This window comes from Cervus elaphus, chromosome 6 (genome assembly GCF_910594005.1).
Source record: "Cervus elaphus chromosome 6, mCerEla1.1, whole genome shotgun sequence".
Taxonomy (NCBI): domain Eukaryota; kingdom Metazoa; phylum Chordata; class Mammalia; order Artiodactyla; family Cervidae; genus Cervus; species Cervus elaphus.
In genome coordinates, this window is record NC_057820.1 from 14765024 (window position 1) to 14787783 (window position 22760).

A 22760-nucleotide genomic window follows, 5' to 3' on the forward strand; every position below is an offset into this window, starting at 1 on the left:
TAGTTGGGATTATATTCTTGGATTATAATTCCAGCTGTGCCATTAAGCATCTGTAATTTGGGGCAGATTTCATAATCTCTGAAGGTTTCAATTTATTTATAAATAATTTTGGTTACATGATCTTTAAAGTCTCTTTCAACTTTAAATTTCTCCAACTTTTAAAATATTGAATTAGTTGAAAAAGATGGCACAAGCAGTTCTGGTCACTCATTTTATGCAGTCAGTTCAGCAAACATTTATTCAGCGTCTATGTGTGCCAGGTTCTCAGTTAGGCATTAGAAATGCAAACATAGGACTTCCCTGGTACTGTCCAGTGGTTGAGAGTCTGCCAGCCAATGCAAAGGACACTGGCTCCATCCTCGGCCTGGGAAGATCCCACATGCTGCAGGGCAACTATGCCCAAGCACCACGACTTCTGAGGCCAAGCTCTAGAGCCCTTGGGCCACAACTGCTGAAGCCTACATGCCCTGGAGCCCTATATACACGCCCTGAGCTCCAGGACAAGACTAGCCACCCCAACGAGAAGCCCAGGCACTGCAACTCACAAAAGCCTATGTGCACAGCAGCGAAGACCCAGTGCAGCCAAAAATAAATAAATAAAAATCATTTTTTAAAATAGTATTAAGAAGAAAAGAAATGCAAACAAAAATAGAACATAGCCATTCCTATTTTGAGAGAACTTTCAGTCTGATCTAGAGAAATAGACATATGAGTAAGTAAATGCAATAAAGTGTTATAGGTGCTTTGATATAATCACAAAGTAGAGAGGGAAGCAAAAAGAGTGGTTATTTTTATTTTAGAAGGGCCAGCAAAAGTTTTATAGAGAAAGTAACCCCCAGTCTTAGTTTTCAGTAATAGTTGTTTTTCTGGGTGCCAGTATGAATGGTAGTTACCCAAAGTTGCTGTCAGAGCATTGAGGATGATCACTCTCTGGGTTGATGCTGGAGCTTGAACATTAAGGTAAGAGAGAGAATCGGGTTTTAGACCCCGCAAGGCCATTATGCTGTACTAAGGCTTTATCTAGTAGAGCAGAGGTTCTCATAGTACGAGGCAGGTGGTGGCCTCTTGACCAACAGCATCAGCATTCACTTAGGAGCTTTTTAGAAATTCAGAACTTTGGACCTATCCAAACCCACTGAATAAAACTCTTGGGAGTGGGGAAGGGTCAGGCCCAGCCATCTGTGTTTTATGAAGTTCTCCTGGTGATTCTGAATGAGAATAAAGTGTTGATTTTTTCTTTTTAAACAATGTGGTAAAATGCATATAAAAATTGCCATTTTAACCTTCTAAAATTAGTTTTTAATGGAGTATAGTTGTTTTACAATGTTTGTTTCTGTTGTACAGTTCACCATTTTAAAACAGTTAAATAGTGGCATTCAATAAAATTTTTAATGACTACTGATACAGGTATGACAGGCTGTTGAAAGAGCCTTTGAATTATTCTGTTGACAATCTGAAAGCAGAAAAGAGCACTGAGTGGTAAGAGAACAGGATTTTGCAGTAACAGCTGATGAGGCTCTGAACTGAGGGTGGCAGTGCGGATAACAGGGAGGTACATCTCAAGGAAGGAAGAGGATGTTTACATGGGTGAGGAAGGAAGATCCTTCTGTGTGGGGTATGAGGTGCCTCTGGGACACCAAGTGGAAACGTGACTTAGAAGTGTATTTTGGAAGGCATTATGATACGATGGAAATTTTAGTCAAAGGATTGAACTTTTCCCATTGTGAGTATGAAATATGTGAGAAGCAGGCTAAGAATGAAGCATAGAAAACATAGGAAAGAGAAATGATTGGAGACAAAAAGAGACTTTTTGACGTTATGGAAATCAAGAGAGTTGAGTTTCCAAAAAACAGGGTGATCAGTATATCAAATGTTGTATTCAGTCAAAAATTACAAGCTTGTTGAATTTTGTCACATTATTAACAAGAGCAGCTTTTCAGGGTGTGTGAGGATCTCAGCCGTATTGTAGAGGGGCGTTAGCAAGCAGGAAAAACTGATGTTAATCCTTTTGTTGCTGTCATTCAGTCATGTTTGACTCTGTGACCCCATGGACTGCAGCACACCAGGCTTCCCTGACCTTCACTATCTCCCAGAGTTTGCTCAAACTCATGTCCATTGAGTCAGTGATCTTGTTCTTTGAAAAGTTCAAATCAGGGGAAAAATTAAAATTAGATTTTTAGTAGTATAGTGATATTAAATACTAACCAAATAACTTTTTTTTTTCCCTGTTAATCAAAATTTTGACTTCCTAAGTTTCTTTCTACACCTTAAAATATATATTTTTTTAAATTAGGGGGAATTCCCTGGTGATCCAGGGCTGTCACTGCCAAGGGCCTGGGTTCAGTCCCTGGTTGGGGAACTAACATCTCACAAGTTGTGTGGCGAGGTCAAAAATAAAAGATAAAAATAAAATTAACTGTAAGAAAAAAAATTAGGGAGCTGTGATTTTAACCTATATCTTGTGGTTTTACCTTTAGGTGTGCTGTTTTGTGTAGGTGGTCGAGGTGGATCAGGTGACCCCTTCCGCAGTATTGAATGCTATTCTATCAACAAAAACAGTTGGTTCTTTGGACCAGAAATGAACAGTCGAAGGCGACATGTGGGTGTAATCTCAGTGGAAGGTGGGTCTGCTTTTGGGTGAAATCCCATCGTGTCTTCACAGTGCTCCTGTTAAATATTTGAACTTTGAGAATTTCTTTCTGAAGAAAATTCCTACATTGTAAAATATGTTTCAATATATCAATAAATTATTTGGGTGGTGAATATTTACTTTTTGCCCAAAGATGCTCTGTGTACAGTCTCTTGCATATAAATGCTTAATAGGAGATGAGTATTAAGGAAAAGGGAGTTAAACTTTTCTGAGTTTTCACAAAATAACCAAACTAAACAAAAATATTTACTGAACCCAAATAGTAAGTATATATCAGCTTTTTTCCCGTACCCATGTATACCCACCCTATTATTTTTGAAATAAGGATTTTTTTAATTAATAAAAGTGGATTGCAGAATCATAGATAAATTATTTGGAGACTTTAAAAAATCACTTATGATTATAAAAGTTATAAATGCTTTGTGGGAAATATAAAAACATTGTAATAAAAAATAAAAATCATCTGTAACACCTAGTTATGGCTAACATTTTGGTATGTAGTAGTTCCAATTTTTGTTTCATTTAGAAAAGGTTTGATGTATTAAGGGTTTTATATTTTATTTATATAAAAACATTTTATTAAATGTTCTTTGCAAGGATGACTAGTGATTTTGTCTAATAAATAATAAAAAGTTGAGAAACCTAGGGGTGGGATACTGTTTGAGCATTTAAATAACTTATTGTAAAACAGAATTTTTCAGACGTTTCATTAGTAGAATCTTACATTTACTTTCATTTGACTACTGAAGTGACATCATAATGTTGAATAGAAGACTATTTGTTAAAAGTTAATTTATCATGCTATTTTAATTATATATTCAATATATAAATTTATTTGGAATCACATGAAAATACTTCTCTACTTGACAGGTAAAGTGTATGCAGTGGGTGGACATGATGGCAATGAACATTTAGGTAGCATGGAGATGTTTGATCCTCTCACTAATAAATGGATGATGAAGGCATCAATGAACACAAAGAGGTAGATCAGTGTGGACATTTATTGTTATTTGTTGGTGGAAAATAAAGCTTCCTGTAACTGAAAGAGCTAATTTTTCACTCTTTACATTTTTAGAAACTTTAAATACCTTCTTAAACACATTTTGTTAAAGCATCCAATATGACTCTAATTTTAGAAATTTTCCTGAGAATCAAGAATAGAATCATGTCTTTGAGTGTGATAATGGTTGTCATCATTCTAACTTATACCTGAGCATTTGTTGTTTTAAGTTTTTATTTTGAAATAATTTCAGATTTTCAGAAAAGATTAAAAAATAGTTGAGTTCCTATGTAATAGAGGTTCTCAACTGAATTCTGTACATGGGGATCCACTGCCATTTAATTTTCTCTTCTTGATTAATTTAACAGTGTTCTTAACTGAGTTTTTTTATGTGGTAAAAATATGAAAAATTAGCGAAGGACAAATAGAAAGAGTAACAATGAAACATAGACATTATTGTATGTAAAATAGATAGCCAGTAGGAACTTGCTATATGATGCAGGGAGCTCAAAACTCGTGCTCTGTGATGACCTAGAGGGGTGGGAGGGAGGGGACACATGTATACCTATGACTGATTCATGTCAATGTATGGCAGAAGCTAACACAATATTATAAGGCAAGTATCCTCCAATTAAAAATAAATTTTAAAAATATGAAAAATTAGATGGAAACATGAAAAGATTTTGGTCGTCTTTTCCCACTTATGAGGAGAAGGAATCTTACTAGGAAAAACCCTATTCTTAACATATGCTGCTATGCTACTTATCTATAAATGACCTTTTAATACTTTAGTAGGGTTTGATTTATGCTCCATGGCAACTACAAATCAATAGTTTAAATTCAAACATGTGAATTAAAAAAGGGGAGAAAATCCTAAAGTACATTTTTAATTTTTATATCCTTGCCTGTTTATCATGCTAAGCTGATTTTTTAGCTGAGAATTGAGTGAAACTTGTCTAACAAAATAGCAGTTGAGTTTCTTTAGTCTTATGAAATATGCCCTGAACGTTGCCATACCTTTCCAACTGTATACAGAATAATATAATTACAATTATTTCCTCACGTTATTTGCTTTTATAATTTGTATCCCCCCAAATGATTGTTTCAGTGTGCACTCCAAGATCATACTCACATGTTAAATGGTTTTCTTTATTGTTCTCCCCTTTCTTTTTTATCTTTTCAGTAGAATGGATACTGGTGTTTGTTCAAGTTATAGTTTTATTGAAACCCATCATCCTAACAGAGCATCTCTAGGGGTTAATTTACTTTTCAGTAAATACTTAAGTGCCCTTTGCAAGATATATCAAGTGCTGAAGATACAGCAGTAAATAAGATAGCCAAGGTCTCTCTACCTCCATGGAGCTTACATTCTAAAAGGCGAGATACAAATAGACGTAATTACATGGGTAATAATGTTGGCACCACATAAGTAAAAGATGCTTGAGAATGGATATCGTAATGTCAGTTTCATAGGTGAGAAGTCCAGCAATTTTAACCGACTTTTCCACCTACAGTCTCAGAAGTCAAAATCAAGGTGTAGGCTGTAGACTCTAATGGAGGTTCTGGGGAAGAAACTGCTTCCAGGTCATTTAGGTTATGGATAAAATTCAACTCTTTGTGATTGAAGGACAGAGTTTGTTTTTACTGGCTGAAGGCCAGGGGTCACTCAGCTCCTAGAAGCCACTCTTACTTAGGTCCTTTCCAGGTGTTCCCCTCCATCTTCAAACAAGCAAACAGCTTGCAGAATCCACCCCGTTCTTTGAGTTTCTGACCTGTCTTCTGCTACCAGATGAAGAAACATCTCTGCTTTTATAGGGCTTATGTGTTTAAATCAGGCCCGTTCACGTCATCTCCATTTTGCCACATAATGTAGCATAATAAGGAGTAAAACTAGAGAGTGAATATTGTGGAGAAAGGCATCTTAAAATCTGCCTAGCACAGGGAGGTGGACAGTAAGTTTCACTTTAGATTAAAGTTAAGGTTGAAGATCCAGACAGATTTGAAGTAGAAGTTGGATGTATATCTGGAAATATATATTAGCATTGTCATAAATCCATGGAAAGAATCAGATTGTCTATAGAGAGAGTGGAGGGTGATAAGAGGCCTTAGAGAACTTCACAATTCAGTGATGGAATAGAGAAGAATGCACTCATGAAGGAAGCTGTAGGAAGCAATCAGAAATGTTTTATGCCTTTGTAGTTTAAGGGGTGAAGGGTCAGGGGAATTACACTCACTTATGACATAATGCCTGTATGTTCTAGAGTGCACATATGTGTTCACCCACACCTGGAAGTTTTTATAACAGTATTTTATAAGTCACTGCTTTATACTCAATGGAAAAGAGGTTAAGGAAATGAAATGAAGGATAATGTTATGTTTAAGAATTCTTTCCAGAGTACTATTTTGATAAACTGAGAGTTATACTGTCAGTAGAGCAGCAGCTCTCTCCAGTGATGACGACAGCTAATACATAGCGCTGACTGTGGGTCAGTCACTGTTCTCAGTGCATTATGGTATTGATTCCTTTTATCAGCTGTGTCTGCTCCTTTCTCAAATGGACAGATGAAGAAACAAGGTAGTTACAGGTTTAAACAATATACCTTATCCAGAGTACACACCAAGTCAGTGACAGATAGGTTTTAGAAAAGTTCAACTTTTGATGTCATTTTTTTAAAAAATTGATGTAATTTTTTTGATACAATTTTTTTTTTCCAATCACCATTCTGATGAATTAGCTTTTCACATAGGCTAAGTCTCTTCTGTTCCAAGATAAATAGATGCCCTTCAGAAGTAAAGCAATGTGATATAAAGCTTGTAATATAAAATTGATAATGCAGGAGACCCCAGTTCAATTCCTGGGTTGGGAAGATCCCCTGGAGAAGGGATAGGCTACTCACTCCAGTGTTCTGGCCTGGAGAATTCCATGGACTATTCAGTCCATGGGGTTGCGAAGAGTTGGACACGACTGAGCGACTGTCACTCACTCACTCTATGTGCTATGATGAAATACTGGAACATAATGTGCTCTGCAGTTACATGAATTTAGTAATGAGATTAACTTTGACCTCTCTAGCAAACCATTTTTGTCAGTTCATCAACCTCGCACTTCTGCAGCTGACTGTTGTACTAACTGAATCTTTCAGACTCCATTTATAGTGTTTTGTTGGATTTTCCTTTGTTCTTTAAGTTTAACCTGTATTTGTTGTTTAGCCGCTAAGTTGTGTCCAACTCTTTTTGCAAACCTATAGACTGTAGCCCACCAGGCGTCTCTATCCATGGGATTTTCCAGGCAAGAATGCTGGAGTGGGTTGCCATTTCCTTTTCCAGGGGATCTTCCTGACCCACAGATCAAACCTGTGTCTCCTCTACTGCGTGGTTCTTTTACCACTGAGCCACCAGGGAAGCCCTTAATCTGTGTAGGCTATGCAGTGTAAAACTCCAGAGGGCACTGTTCACATAGAATCGCACAATTTGACAACTCTATAGCCATCTATTCAGAAGCTTTGATAAATCGAGAAATAATGGGAGAAAAAGCCACATTGACATTTAAGGTGATAAATGAATGCAGTAGCACACTTTTTTTGCTGCCTTTTTTCTGGAAACAAATCAGAATGCAAAAGTGTGTTTTGTTGTTTTTGCAGGCGAGGAATTGCCCTGGCTTCCTTGGGAGGCCCAATTTATGCCATTGGAGGGTTAGATGACAACACTTGCTTCAATGATGTGGAGAGATATGACATAGAATCTGATCAGTGGAGTACAGTGGCACCAATGAATACTCCCCGTGGAGGCGTTGGCTCCGTGGCTCTCGTGGTGGGTTACATCACAGCTCGGTCACTGAATTGCATTGTATTCCATCCCTAACCTAGTAAGAAAGGGTCTGGTACATTCATATCTCCAGTATGCAGATTACACACCAGATTATTTCACGAAATACTGCTCTCTTGCACATTTTGGTCTACCTTTAGGACAGCATATAAATCATTTCAAAATCTAATGTTTTTATATTTTTTGTCTTTGTTTAGAACCATGTTTATGCAGTAGGTGGCAATGATGGAGTAGCTTCTCTGTCTAGTGTGGAGAGGTATGATCCACATCTCGATAAGTGGATAGAAGTTAAAGAGATGGGTCAGCGAAGAGCAGGCAATGGAGTTAGTGAGCTCCATGGTTGCTTATACGTTGTTGGTGAGTGAATGGTTTTCTCTAGTTTAATTTTTTACAGGACATACAATGATAGTGTCACAAAACAACACAGTAACATAACTTACATTCCATTTAGGCTCAAGTGGAATCAGTCCTAAGATCTGCTCTTGCATTCTTCAGGTTCATGGGCTTGCTTCTCTGTTTACATCTTCATCTTTCATGTTTAAAACTCTGCCTCCTTGTTTTTCCTTAGGAGTGGCAAGTATGTCTAAAGTGGGAGATTACATTGAAATATGAATATGTTTTTTTAATGTAAGGACACAGCTTGAATGTGCTTTGCTACAGTAAATCTAAGACATGTTTTTCTCATCTTCAAGGGAATTGTGTTGACTACTTTAAGCAAATCAGTAGGTATTTCGTATTCATGATGGTGGTTAGCATCTCTGTATTGCTTTTTGACTTTTTTACTATATAGTAGAGTTGGAGGGAACCATAGGGCAGGCAGTACTTGTTAGGACTTTAACATGCATATGAATAATAATAAGATATTGTTAAATTGCAAGGGAAGGGGCCCAGATTCTGTAACAGCTCATAAGTGATAGTATTATTTCTGATCCACTCAACACATTTCCAGTGGCAGGGCTTTTAAAGGACTACGACATGGAAATAATAATGTCTATTTTTAAGAATTAAGAATCTGAGATTATGTTAAGCATCTCAGCTGTGTCTACTATCTTACCAGTAAATGGGTAGCTATATTGTGATTAGTAATCCCTTCCTTTATAGGAGATGTGTTTGGAGAGATGGTCACTAGCGTTGTCATACTCTTTCATGTTAATATGAACTGGTGTTACAAAATTCAGAGTGCTTGATAAGAGAGTAGGATATTGTTAACACTTAAACATCTGCAAATAATACAAGTCATCCTGGATATCTCAGTGCTTATGTGTATTAAAGAGGGAAAATAACATAATTTACCCTTTTAGTCTTACCTGATCATCACAGCACCTCTTTGAGGTAGTCAGAAACTGAGAGTGAATATTTACTCATAGTCACATGCCTAAGCAAGCTGACAAAGCTGGAATTTGAAGAAGGGTCTGTGAGAACCCAGAGCTGTTACAGTACACCAGTGCTCCTCTCATAGCTCCCTATCTAGCATAGGTCTTGGCATGTGTTATATCTTGGTAGGGGCATCATTGTTTCTGTTACTTGTTAAATTTTCTGAGCCCTTGTAGGTAAAACAGACATGGTAAGAATAAGACTGACTCAGGTTGAACCTTTCAAAAAAAAAAACCTCTTGTTCATCCAAGTCCTACTTAAAACATGTACAACTGATTTGAATAAGAAAACTTTGAAGGTAAACTATATGTCCAGTAAGCTAATTGCATCCTGACTTTTCTGTTCCTCTGCTTTGAGCTTTTTTTTTTTTTTTTGCTTTGAGCTTTTTGTTCAAGATTTATATGCCTTACCTAGGAAGAGTATAGGGAGCCAAAGAAAAAGAGTGCCATTAAAAATAGAACTACCTTGTATTATAAACTTAATCTCCTCCATTAACATCAGCAATAATTAAAGCTAAAGCCTTTGTTGTAGTGGAAGAACGTTTTATATCATAGTTGTGGTGGGGATGGCATGACTACATTCGTACAGTGAATTTTATCTCAGTTGATTTAATGAAATTAAACCCATTAGAGAATCTGACTTTGTTGATTTATTTTTTAACCTGACCTTTTTTCTAAAAGGACTAATCATAATATCAACACTTCCTGTCCCAGGAAAATAGGCTTAGTCACCCAGGAGACCTGTTACTCACATAGACGGAGATGGAGCCTAAAAAGAGACACGTTTATTTTTCAAAGGAAAGAGCACTGTTAAAATAGTAGTCTCTGTGTTTAACACTCAGGAACATGATAAGTAACATTGTTAAGATAATCTATAGAGAGGACTGTCAGCATTGAGAAATGTAGCATGAATATACAGTTTTGGCAAAAATTGGTAAGAATTCAATCATAGTCCACCATCTCTGCAATTATGATTGCAATTATAGTACTAAGGGAAACAGTTGGAAAATTTTGACTTATCTAAACGAGTCAAGTGATTTAGTATGATTTATTCTCATCTCAAGCCTTACTGTTTAAAAATCTAATATATACACAGAAGTAATATATGCACAGAAGGAATCTCAGTATTTTTTGCTTGCCTCTAGGATGCTAAGGAAAAATGATATTAAATGTCTGGGTTTTTTCCTTCCTAAATCATCTGCTTAAATATAGGGACTCCAGTTTTTCTCACTTTAAGATTTTTAATCCTAACACTGAGGAAAGTAATACTTAAATTATCTTGAATTGTAGAAAATGTGTAATAGGAGTTGGTAGTAGTGATAGATGTTTGGGTTTTCTAAAATATTTTGAAAAGATTGGCTTTCAAAAGCTTTTGAATTGAGATTTAATGGTTAATTTCTATGAAGCATAATACTGTTTTAAAATTCTTCCTTTACATAGGTGGTTTTGATGATAATTCTCCTCTGAGTTCTGTTGAACGGTATGACCCTCGAAGCAACAAATGGGATTACGTAGCAGCCCTTACCACTCCCAGGGGTGGAGTGGGGATCGCAACAGTGATGGGCAAAATCTTTGCAGTTGGTGGCCATAATGGAAATGCATATCTAAATACAGTGGAAGCATTTGATCCAGTGCTGAATAGGTAACTTTTATGTTTGCTTTATGCTATAATGGGATCTTCCAGTAACATTATTTCAGAACGCTAAAGCGTTGCTTTTTGTTTGTTGAGTCGCTGAGTTATGTCCGACTCTACGACGCCATGAACTATAGCATACCAGTCTCCCCTGTCCTTCACTATCTCCCAGAGTTTGCTCAGACTCATGTCCATTGAGCTGGTGATGCTATCTAATCATCTCATCCTCTGCCGCCCCCTTCTCCTCTTGCCTTCAATCTTTCCCAGCATCAGGGTCTTTTCCAGTGAGTCAGCTCTTTGCATCAAGTGGCCAAAGTATTGAAGCTTCAACATCAGTCCTTCCATTGAATACTCAGGACTGATTTCATTTAGGATGGACTGGTTAGATCTCCTTGCAGTCCAAGGGACTCTCAAGAGTCTTCTCCAACACCACAGTTCAAAAGCATCAATTCTTCAGTGCTCAGCCTTTTTATGGCCCGACTCTTAGATCCATACATGACTACTGGAAAAATCATAGCTTTGGCTAGACAGACCTTTGTTGACTAAGTGATGTCTCTGCTTTTTAATATGCTCCCCAGGTTTGTCATAGTTTTCCTTCTAAGGAGCAAGTGTCTTTTAATTTCATGGCTGCAGTCACTGTCTGCAGTGATTTTGGAGCCCAAGAAAATGTGTCACCACTTCTACTTTTTCCTCTTCTGTTTGCCATGAAGTAATGACATGATCTTAGTTTTTTGAATGTTGAGTTTCAAGCCAGCTTTTTCACTGTGAGCTTTCACAAAACCTCATCAAGAGGCTCTTTAGTTCCTCTTCACCTTCTGCCATTATAGTGGTATCATCTGCATATCTGAGGCTGTTGATATGTCTCCCCGCAATCTTGGCTCCAGCTTGTGCTTCATCCAGCCGAGCATTTCGCACGAGGTACTCTGCATAGAAGTTGAATAAGCAGGGTCAGTATACAGCCTTGTTGCACTCCTTTCCCAATTTTGAACCAGTCAGTTGTTTCATGTCCGTTTCTAATTGTTGCTTCTTGACCTGCATACAGCTTTCTCAGGAGACAGGTAAGGTGGTCTGGTATTCCCATCTTTTTGAGAATTTTCCAGTTTGTTGTGATCCACACAGTCAAAAACTTTAAGTCAATGAAGCATAAGTAGATGTTTTTCTGGAATTCCCCTGCTTTCTCCATGATCCAGCAAATGTTGACAATTTGATCTCTGGTTCCTCTGCCTTTTCTAAACCCATCTTGTACATCTGGAAGTTCTCAGTTTACGTACTGCTGAAGCCTAGCTTGAAGGATTTTGAGCATTACTTTCTAGCATGTGAAATGAGCACAATTGTGCAGTAGTTTGAAAATTTTTGGCATTGCCCTTCTTTAGGATTGGAATGAAAATTGACCTTTTCCAGTCCTGTGGCCACTGCTGAGTTTTCCAAATTTGCTGGCATATTGAGTGCAGCACTTCCACAGCATCATCTTTTAGGATTTGAAATAGCTCAACTGGAATTCCATCTCCTTCACTAGCTTTGTTCATGTTTCCGAAGGCCCACTTGACTTCACACTCCAGGACATCTGACTCTAGCTGAGTGATCACAGCATCATGGTTATCTGAGTCATTAAGACCTTTTTTGTACAGTTTTTCTGTGCAGTTTCTTTTTTGTACAGTTTCTCTTCTGCTTCTGTTAGGTCCTTACCGTTTCTGTCCTTTGTTGTCCCCATCTTTGCATGAAATGTTGCTTTGGAATCTCTAATTTTCTTGAAGAGATCTCTAGTCTTTTTCATTCTGTTGTTTTCCTCTATTTCTTGGCATTGTTCATGAAGGAAAGCTTTCTTATCTCTCCTTGCTATTCTTTGGAACTCTTCATTCAGATGGGTATATCTTTCCTTTTCTCCTTTGCCTTTTGCTTCTCTTTCCTCAGCTATTTGTAAGGCCTCCTCAGACAACCATTTTGCCTTTTTGCATTTCTTTTTCTTGGGAATGGTTTTGGTCACTGCCTCCTATACAGTGTTACAAACCTCTGTCCATAGTTCTTCAGGCACTGTCTGTTAGGTCTAGTCCCTTGAATCACTTCCACTGTGTAATCATAAGGGATTTGATTTAGGTCATACCTGAATGGCCTAGTGATTTTCCCTACTTTCTTCAGTTTAAGTCTGATTTTTGCAATAAGGGGTTCATGATCTGAGCCACAGTCAGCTCCTGGTCTTGTTTTTGCTGACTGTATAGTTTCTCCATCTTCGGCTGCAAAGAATATAATCAATCTGATTTTGGTATTGATCATCATTGGTAATGTCCATGTGTAGAGTCGTCTCTTGTGTTGTTGGAAGAGGGTGTTTGCCATGACCAGTGTGTTCTCTTGGCAAAGCTGTTAGCCTTTGCTCTGCTTCATTTTGTACTCAAGGCCAAACTTGCCTATTACTCCAGATATCTCTTGATTTCCTACTTTTGCACACCAGTACCATATAATGAAAAGAACATCTTTTTTGGGTGTTCTAGAAGATCTTGTAGGTCTTCATAGAACCGTTCAACTTAATCTTCTTTGGCATTAGTGGTTGGGGCATAGACTTGGATTCCTGTGATATTGAATGTTTTGCCTTCTAAACAATCTGAGATCATTCTGTTGTTTTGAGATTGCATCCAAGTACTGCATTTTGGACTGTTTTGTTGACTATGAGGGCTACTCCATTTCTTCTAAGGGATTCTTGCCTACAGTAGTAGATACAGTGGTCATCTGAATTAAATTTGCCCATTCCAGCCCAGTTTAGTTCACTGATTCCTAAAATGTCAATATTCACTCTTGCCATCTCCTATTTCACTACTTCCAATTTGCCTTCATTCATGGACCTAACTTTCCATGTTCCTATGCAGTATTGTTCTTTACAGCATCAGACTTTATTTCCATCACCAGTCACATCCACAGCTGGGCATCATTTCCGCTTTGGCTCAGCCTCTTCATTCCTTCTGGAGCTGTTTCTCGGTTCTTCTCCAGTAGCGTATTGGACACCTACTGACTTGGTGGGTTCATCTTTCAGTGTCATATCTTTCTTCCTTTTCATACTGTTCTGTTGGTCTCAATTGGTTCATTGGTCTCAGTTGGTCATTGTCAAATTCTGATGGCTGGCCACTAGTCTCTTCATCTTCAAGGCTCTCATCATCTTTGCAAAATTTCTTGAACCACCCTCACTGTATGTTCATTAGCAGTTCCTGGGCCAAATGCATTGTTGAAGTTGTAAGTTGTCTGTGCTGCTTTACAACCCATTTTAAACTCAAATAAAAAAATCACTTGAATTTGTGTTTTGTCTAACATCATTTCTATAATCTAAAATAAATATAACAAGTAATAAGTCATTAGCAAAAAACATAAAGCAAGAAATGCACATTAAAATGATGTGTAACATAAAGCATTTATTTAAGAATGTATTCCAATATCAAACCGCAGAGTTCCACAGTGAGAAGCCACAGTTACTTTTGCACCAACCTAATACTTCCCTCCACTCTTCCCCAACAGCATATTGGACACCTCTGACCTGGGGGGGCTCAACTTCTGGGTGTCATATCTTCTCGGCTTTTCATCCTTCATGGGGTCCTTGCAGCAGGAATACTGGAGAGGACTGCCACTCCCTCCTCCAGTGGACCATGTTTTGTCAGAACTCTTCACTGTGACCCATCCGTCTTGGGTGCCCTGTGTGGCAGGGCTCATAGCTTCATTGACTCACATAAGCCCTTTCACCATGACAAGGCTGTGATCCATAAAAGGGAAATGCTGCTGGATGTAGTTAAAAGAAATGTTTGGGGATAGCTTACTGTCTTTCAAAACCAGTCTCTGAATAGGGAGTTTTTGTTTTGTCTTATGAGTGAAGCGAATCATGATTTAAGAGAACATCCTTTCTTCTCTGTCTTTTCAGGTGGGAGCTTGTTGGATCTGTGTCTCACTGCAGAGCTGGAGCAGGTGTAGCTGTGTGTGCCTGTTTAACTAGCCAAATCCGAGATGTAGGTCACGGATCCAGCAATGTGGTTGACTGTATGTGACTTGAGTTCCAGTCACCAACAGTTTAGTCTTATCTGATAGGCAAGAAAGACAAGGAGGATTTTGTGATGGCCACCTTTGAGCAGTTTTAACTATTACTAGAGTGTCATGTAAATGTAAACTGTTGTATGTGACTGAGTGCAACTTTTGGAATGGTAGCTGAAGAATTACTAGTAATAAAGTTAATATTTCCCACTTTAACAAATAATGAAGTAGGGAAAGAAGACAGTCTAAGCTGAAACCTCCTCCAAAAAAAAAAAAGAAACGTTTAACAGTGGAGTGCCAGAACCTTGAAATTAACTTTTTTTTTTAAAGTGTGGATGAATGAAAATGCAAAATGAAGTCACTTGCTGAGCTTTACCTTTTGCCTAAAGGCGTTAACCTTAGGCATTGGATTTTCCCTGTGGGGAGATAAGAACCTGTTCATCAACTCAGAGATATCAGGAGTCCTAACAGACCTGCTCCATTTGAAGATCATTTCTCCTTGGTGCTGATGAATTTATGCCTTGCTTTCTTCTAGGTGTTGATTTGTCAATTCCTTGGATATTTACAGAAGTAGGAAAAATGTTTCATCTTTCTGAGTGTCCCTGGGCTGTGTTTTCAGAAGCCTATAGGCTTATAGGCTTCATTTCAGTTTGAATTGTTAGGACACCAAAAGATCTAAATGAACAATTCCATCTGAATGAATCTACACTTATTTTTTCATGTGAAAGGGGTTTTGTTTCATAGTAATAAAAAATGGAATCACATGAGATTATTAGAGGAGAAGGCTTTAGAGTCAGCATTATTCTAGTGCCCATTTGAGAGACCTTGATTGAATGGGAGTGGTGTCCATTATGTGACTCCCTAATGATGCAGCTCCGAGAATGTTTAACACTCTTTGGTTTAATTATTTCATTCTGAATCTGAGATTTATTATCTTTCTATTTTGCTGTTTGCCACCATCATAGTTTTTCTAACTGTACAGAATCTGGATTTATTTATTATGAGAAATTCATTTCTACAAAAGCCCTTTACAGACTTTACTTGAACTGTTGATTAGTTCATATCCATCTTTACCAATAAAAGATATTGTAAAAGCAAAGAAAGATAAAACTTTTTTTCTCCTGTTATATTTCTCTCCAGTGTACTTACTGAATTTTAATTGAAAATATTTCTTTACATTGCTTTGAAGGCAGGCTGTTTATACACTTGTTGATCTAACAGCTCTTCATGGTTTTACCAGCATTATAGAGTGACTTATTCATTATATGTATATATTTTTATAAATATTTATGAAGAATATTAAATTATTCTATTTTGTATTTGCAGTGCAGTTTGGTACTTCTCTTCCAGACGTTCTTGAATTCTCCTTTAGTTATGCCTTAGAATTTAGTATAGTTTATTGCTGTCAGTCATCTTTTTCATGAGGAAGCTGGGGCAATGCAGAACACTGCTCCATCCACCCAGTCCTGAAGTTAACTGCCTAGTAGCTGTGATGGGCCTTGTTAAATGACAGCCTAGACTTGTCAGTACAGCAAGGCAAAAAGCCACGTTACAAAAGCTAGTGCTTTGTGTATATTCAATGAAAAAAATAAGGTAAAGAAAATATAAAAGAGAACTCAGCTAGCAGAAAAAGGTCTTTCATGAAGCCAACCTAAATGTTCCTAAATTATGGCAATTTTTGCTGTCAGCCTGTGGGCAAGTCCATAAGTCATTGCTGAATCTAAACTGATGTTCTCTTGTACAACTGTAACCATATTTCAGTCAACCCCCAAAGCAGATAACTCTGTAGCACTCACTGGACTGGCTACAACTGGCTGCATGTGGAGAGTAAGGCTCAAAACCTGGCTTCAGCTCTTTCCCAGGTCTAATGGACTTCCTGTATTATAATACTTGTCTAGGGATGGTTGCCTAAAGTTATATTTATTTTGGGAGGTGGATCTTTTATATTTATTTTGGGAGGTGGATCTTTTATTCTTTCTAAGATTATTTAAAAAATGTTTTTTCTTTTATTTCTGCCTTTGTCATGAGTATAGCATTTGAGAGCATGAAGGTGTTATATTTCCATTACTAGTTTTATAAATACTGGAGTCATCTAACATTACTAAGTTGGTACTCTAGCTACCCATAAAATATGAACTACTCCTAAGGGAAGTAATGTGAAGTAAACCACATGTGGCTAACTGTTACATTATGTACGGGCCATCAGAAGTACAGCCCGGAAGGACCTGACAATGGTATGAAAAGATTAAAGTGGATTCAGTATGCAGTCTCTTTATTAAAAACATTTTTTGAGATAAGAAATGTGAATCAGGTTGAAGGAATTCTGTGTTTGAAAGGTGATTATACTGATGGGAATTAGGAGGATGAAATACTCAAAGATGGCTACTAAGTTGTGAGGCCTGTCACTTTAACGTCGGATGTTAATATCATCTACCAGAAAGACGTAAAAGAGAGCTAAAATTCAAAATTATAAATGGAAAAAAAGAAAAAGTAAAAATTTGCACATTTAAGAAATATTTCTAGGTGCTTTTGTGTGATTCTCCCGTACCATCATTAAAGCTGCTGCATTTACCTGTGTTGTACTGCCACTTTAAAAATAAATTACTTGGTAATGTTTTTGCTTAATTTCACTATATTCTGTGTAACTATCTTTTAAACATTTGAATAACCTTTGTACTCTAAAAAGTATTATTCTGTTAATTCCTAAATGCATTTTAAACTCTACAATGCTGTTAAATGCCTAGATATAAGACTGTAAAAACTGCATAAACTACTCTTGAAGATGGTAAACTTAAGAGTTTTGTTCCTTTTTTCCTCCATGTCTTATAGAAAATACATTTAGAATCGAATTCATGTCTTATCAGTTAAGAATGTTTTCTGTGGTTTCTTAGACTCCTAAAGAAATTATATTGGGATGTCATTGTCTCTTTTTCTGCTTTATGTAGGGTGACAAGTAGCAAAAGAACTTCTCTATACTATTTTCTTAAAACCATATATATATTTGTGTAGTAATATTCCAGCAAATCAAAATAGTAAAACTCTCATATATACTACCAAGTACAGAGATCAGAAAGTTGGATTCACATCAGTGCTATTTATTGATTCAAAATATATTGTGTGTATCTATTATGAATAGAAATATGAGTATAATGTGTCTGTTATTCTTTCTGTATAGTGTATGTAACTTTGCTTTTGTTTTTGCTTGTATAGAATCTTTTCAAAACGATGTAATTGTTTATTCTCCATCCTTCAAATACAAAATTGATTTAGTAGGTTGGCTGAGATATTTTTTTCTCCAAAGAAAGTATCTATGTTTAATACGAAGATTTGTGTTAACCCTTAAGTAGGTTAAAGGCAACCAACTGAGCAATTGTCTCTTCAGCAGTTGTAGACTTATACTATTTAGAAATAAGATTCTTTATGCATTAAGATGTTGTCCTTCCAGTTAGTAACCTCGTGAATCTTTAATTTTGTTTTCTGCCTGTCTTGCCATTGCTAAAAACTTTTCTGAAACTCTTCCTTGGAAACAACCTGAAGATCCATTTGTAAGTCATCCAAGAGAATTAGTCTCATCATAGTCATACAAGAACAAACATGTGGTTGCCAGAGGAGGTGGATGGGGAAAGGAGAGAGAAATAGGTGCGGGAGATGAAGAAGTACAAGATAACCTGGTTGCAAAATAAATGTGTCATGGGTAAGAAAACAGTATGGTAGTTTTTTGAAGGGAACTCTGGGAATTCCATTGCAGTGCAAAAATTCTGGTGGTTTTTGTTTTAACAAGTCATTTTTCCATTATTTTATTGGTTGAGGCTAAATTCAGCCTACTTGAACTATAAGGGATTTCCTAAATTTGGGTAGTAATCATGGGGTGTACTGATAACTGCAATTTGTTTATTAATAACTAGTTTAATGTAATGCCTGCATCACTCACTTTATAATGACATTTCAATCTTTACAGTAATTCTGCAATTGAGAGTTATTCAGATACAGGAAGTAACTTGTCCAAAACTTACAACTAGTCACTGGTTAACCAATATTCCTCTGACTGAAAAATTCTACTGTTCCACCTAACCAGCTGTGTCTCTGCTTTCTCAAAAAGTATGTATATTTAAGGAAGGATTTTCTTTTTCATAGCTGCTGGTTGGCAGTATAAAAGTGTTCCTGGTCACCACTTCTCATTTTTTGGTCACTTATTTCCATTTATTATATTGAGATATTGTCATAAGTTTTATGTGTACAACATAATGATTCAGTGTACATATACATAGTGAAATGGTCACCACAAGAATTCCATCATCCTAGTTTTTTCCCTTGAAATGAGACGTTTTAAGATCTATTATCTCAGCTCCTTTCAGATGTGCCATACAACACTATTAACTATAGTCACAGTGCCATACGTTACATGCCCAGGACTTATTTTTTTATATTCGGAAATTTGTATTAATACCTTTTGACCCCCTTTACCTATTTCTCCCATCCCCTAAACTGTCTCTGGTAACCACTGATGACTGTATTTCTGTATTTAATATTTGATAACGTAAGTGGAAATATTTGTGCGGCATGTAAGTTTTTAAGCATAGTAATGAAACACCTATGCGTTCAGTCCCTAATTATCAATAACATTCCTGGTAGTCCTGACTGTGCCTTTTGTTCCTTCTCAATTCCAATCCCCACCCAACCGTTCTCGCTAGAGGTAAGTACTGTCCTGAGTCATTCATTTCTTTGCTTTTTTTTTGTTTTCATACAAATATGAAAGCTACATGTTGTGTACTTACATTGGTGAGCTTTATAAAGAATAGTCTCATTCTGTATGTAGTCATTTGATCTTTTCATTCAGCAGGTTCGCTTTTAAAATTTGTTGGGTAGAGTTTTCCATATTTTTGCTTTACAGTGCTCAAGTGAACATTTGAATACAGTTTCTTGGTTTGCATGCATGTGCAAGTATTTTTTAGAATACATATCCAGAAGTAGAGTTGGCTTGATCAGCTTTGTAAGATGGTGAAATTATTTTCAAAAATGGTTGTGCCAGTTTACACACCATTTTGGAAAATGATTTATTTACTTACTGTTGTATGGCAAATGAATCAGGTCTATCTGTTAAGTGTAAGATGATATTTTATTATGGCTTTAGTTTGCATTTTCTTGATTGTTGAGTTGAACATGTTGCCATGATTATTAAGTCGACTGGTTTCTTCTGTGAAATGCTCCTTTTTTCCATTTTTCTATTTTTTTCCTTGTTTACCTTAGAGTTCTTCCTAATAGGATATTAATTTTTCCATTTATTTTTATTGCACATTATCTTCTCTCACTTTGTGGCTTATCTCTTCACTTTGTATTTTGGTACAGAAAACTTAACTGTATTTACATGTTCTTTTTTGTGTCTTAAGAAATTTATCATTTATTCTAATAAAGTTTCTCATATGTAGTCTTTAATCCATCTGGAATTGATTTGTGTTTGTGTGAGAGAAAATTTATTTATTTTTTACTATTGGCTATTTTTTATTATGTGATGACCAGTTTTCTTCATACTATTTAGTAACATCCTTTCTTTGGGAACTTTTCCTGCATGGCCAGCTTCCCTGGTAGCTCAGACAGTAAAAGAATCTACCTGCAGTGTAAGCAACTCAGGTTCGATTCCTAGGTCTCAAAGATTCCCTGGAGAAGAGAATGGCTACCCACTCCAGTATTTTTGCCTGGAGAACTCCAGGGACAGAAGAGCCTGGTTGGGCTACAGTCCACGGGATCACAAAGAGTCAGACACAACTGAGCAACTAACGCTTAACTCCAGGGGCTTTATCATTGATTTGAACTTTCACTGGTTAGTTTTTGAAGAGTTGACGAGGCCCAGAAAACTCCAGCCCTTTCAGACCTGCCTCAGATCCTTTGTCCTGTTGCTATCGGAGAAGGCAAAGCACCTTCCCCTTCCAGCTCTGGGGCCGGACCTCCGAATCTCAGCGAGTGCCTTTGGCTCCCTTGTGGTTCACGTGCTGGTTGCTCATACACATACATACATACCCTCTCAGTTATTAACATTGCAGAGGTCTTATACCTGCTTAAATTGTGGGGTTCCTGAGAAACCTATTTTGATTAGGATATTATGCACAGGTTTAAAAAAATTTTTTTTATCCTACTTGCCCTGGCTGGTTTATGCTTTGGAAGGATGAGGATTAAGTGGTCAGAAATTTTAGCAGTGACGGTGGTTTACTTGCTAAGTTGTGTCCTACTCTTTCGACCCCCATGGACAGTAGCCCACCGGGCTCCTCTGACCATGGGATTTCCCAGGCAGGAATACTGCAGTGGGTTGCCATTCGCTTCTCCAGAGGATCTTGCTGACCTAGGGATTGAACCGAGAGCTTGAACTCGAGTCCCCTGCATTGCAGGTGGATTCCTTTACTGCTGAGCCACCAGGGAAGCCCATATACTACTAGATCCCTCTGTGAAACTTATCTGTTGAGTATCTTAGTAGACCTTAAGAAGCTTTTTGGTCCCATATATTTGTCATGCCTAAAGTGTTTTCTCAAATTTAAATGGAGAGTTTTTAATTCATAAACTGTTTCCTTGGTATAGCTGTGTCTGTTACTTTGTGCTTCTCTGCCTTGAATGTCTGAAGTATGTGATTTTATTATATACACCAGTACCTTTTAACAGCAGTCTGCTAAATCCCTTCAAAATATTGATGTAGATTCAGAAAATATTTGTGTTCTGCCTGAGACTTTGCAACTTCCCTTTGTTTAAAAAAAACATTTTCTGCTTTGGCTTTTGGCCAAAAGTAATAAAGTTCCTACCTGACCATAAATTCCCTGATTTCCCCCTATGCGTCTGCAAACAATTATCTTTTTTCCTGTCTGGAGACCAGAGCTCAGGACTGAATGACACAGTGGCTATTTGTCTTACATTCTAACACAGTCCTCTAGGTTCTTCCTCTTCCTCGATTCATTTCTCAGTACATATATTAATGCAGTACTAAATCAAGGTGCTCGCATAGGAGCCAGAATTATTGAATTATAATTCATATGATAAAAAACTGACCCACTAGGTTTACAATCTATGATTTAGCATAATATAGAGTTGTGTCAAATCAGGGCTTCCCAGGTGGCACGAGTGGTAAAGAACCCGCCTGCCAACGCAGGAGACATGAGATGTGGATTCGATCCCTGGGCCGGGAAGATCCCCTAGAGAAGGGCATGGCAACTCACTCCAGTATTCTTGCCTGGAGAATCCCATGGACAGAGGAGCCTGGTAGGCTACCGTCCATGGGGGTCACAAGAGTTGGACTAAACTAAATTGACTAACATGCATGTGCCAACATCACCATAACCCAGATTTAGTTCATTTCCATCATGCTCCCCAAATTTTCATGAGCCCCTCTTGGGGTCAGTCTTCACTCCCTCCCTCTTTTCCTCCCTGCCTCTCACTCAAGGCAACCACTAATGTGGTTTCTGTCCATAAACTTGCCTTTTCTGAGTATGTCATGTAAGTGAAATCAAACGCTCTATGTAGCATTTTGTACCTGGCTGTTTCACTTAGCTTAATGTTTTGAGGTCCATTTCACCTGTACTGTAGTCGTTTTAATACCGAACAGTAGTCTGTCTTACATTCTTCAGCCATTTACCAGTTGATCATTTCAGTTTCCAGGGACTATCACGCAAGATGCTGCCATGAATGTTCATAAACATGTCCATGTGAACATGTTTTCATGTATCTTGGGTGAATTCACACAAGTGGAATTGCTGGTTTTTATGGTTATCCACAGGGGCTGTACTATATTATATTCCCATCAGTACAGTAGGATGTTTCTGCTTTCTCATCATCCTCTCCAACACTTTGTCTCTTTGATTACAGCCATTCTTCTGGGTGTGAAGTGGTATCTCATTGTGATTAAACCAGTGTATTTAACAGCATTTTTTCCCTAAAAGAAATAGTTGTTGGTTGGTCAGTCACATATCTGTGTCTGACTCTTTGAGACCTCATGGACTGCAGCACACCAGGCTTCCCTGTCTTTCACTCTGCTCAAACTCCTGTCCACTGCGTTGGTGATGCCACCCAGCCATCTCATCTCTGTTGCTCCCTTCTCCTGCCTTCAGTCTCTCCCAGCATCAGGGTCTTTTCCAGTGAGTCGGCTCTTCACATCAGGTGGCCGAAGTACTGGAGCTTCGGTCCTTCCGGTGAATATTCAGGGTTAATTTCCTTTAGGATTGGCTGATATGATCTCCTCACAGTTTAAGGGACTTTCAAGAGTCTTCTCCAATACCCCAGTCGAAAGCATGAATGCGCTCG

The 22760-nt window shown here is 37.5% G+C and overlaps 1 protein-coding gene across 3 annotated transcripts in view; it reads left to right on the forward strand.

Annotated features, from left to right (window-relative positions):
- Positions 1–15802, forward strand: part of KLHL8 (kelch like family member 8) — a 49125-nt gene extending 33323 nt beyond the window's left edge. For all 3 annotated transcript variants that reach the window (XM_043906237.1, XM_043906238.1, XM_043906236.1), the window contains exons 5-10: positions 2478–2621; positions 3521–3632; positions 7292–7460; positions 7673–7832; positions 10289–10490; positions 14377–15802. In XM_043906237.1, the coding sequence (XP_043762172.1) occupies positions 2478–2621; positions 3521–3632; positions 7292–7460; positions 7673–7832; positions 10289–10490; positions 14377–14500 (911 nt within the window). In that variant the 3' untranslated portion in view covers positions 14501–15802. The remainder of the gene's footprint in view (positions 1–2477; positions 2622–3520; positions 3633–7291; positions 7461–7672; positions 7833–10288; positions 10491–14376) is intronic.
- Positions 15803–22760: the final 6958 nt, after the last annotated feature.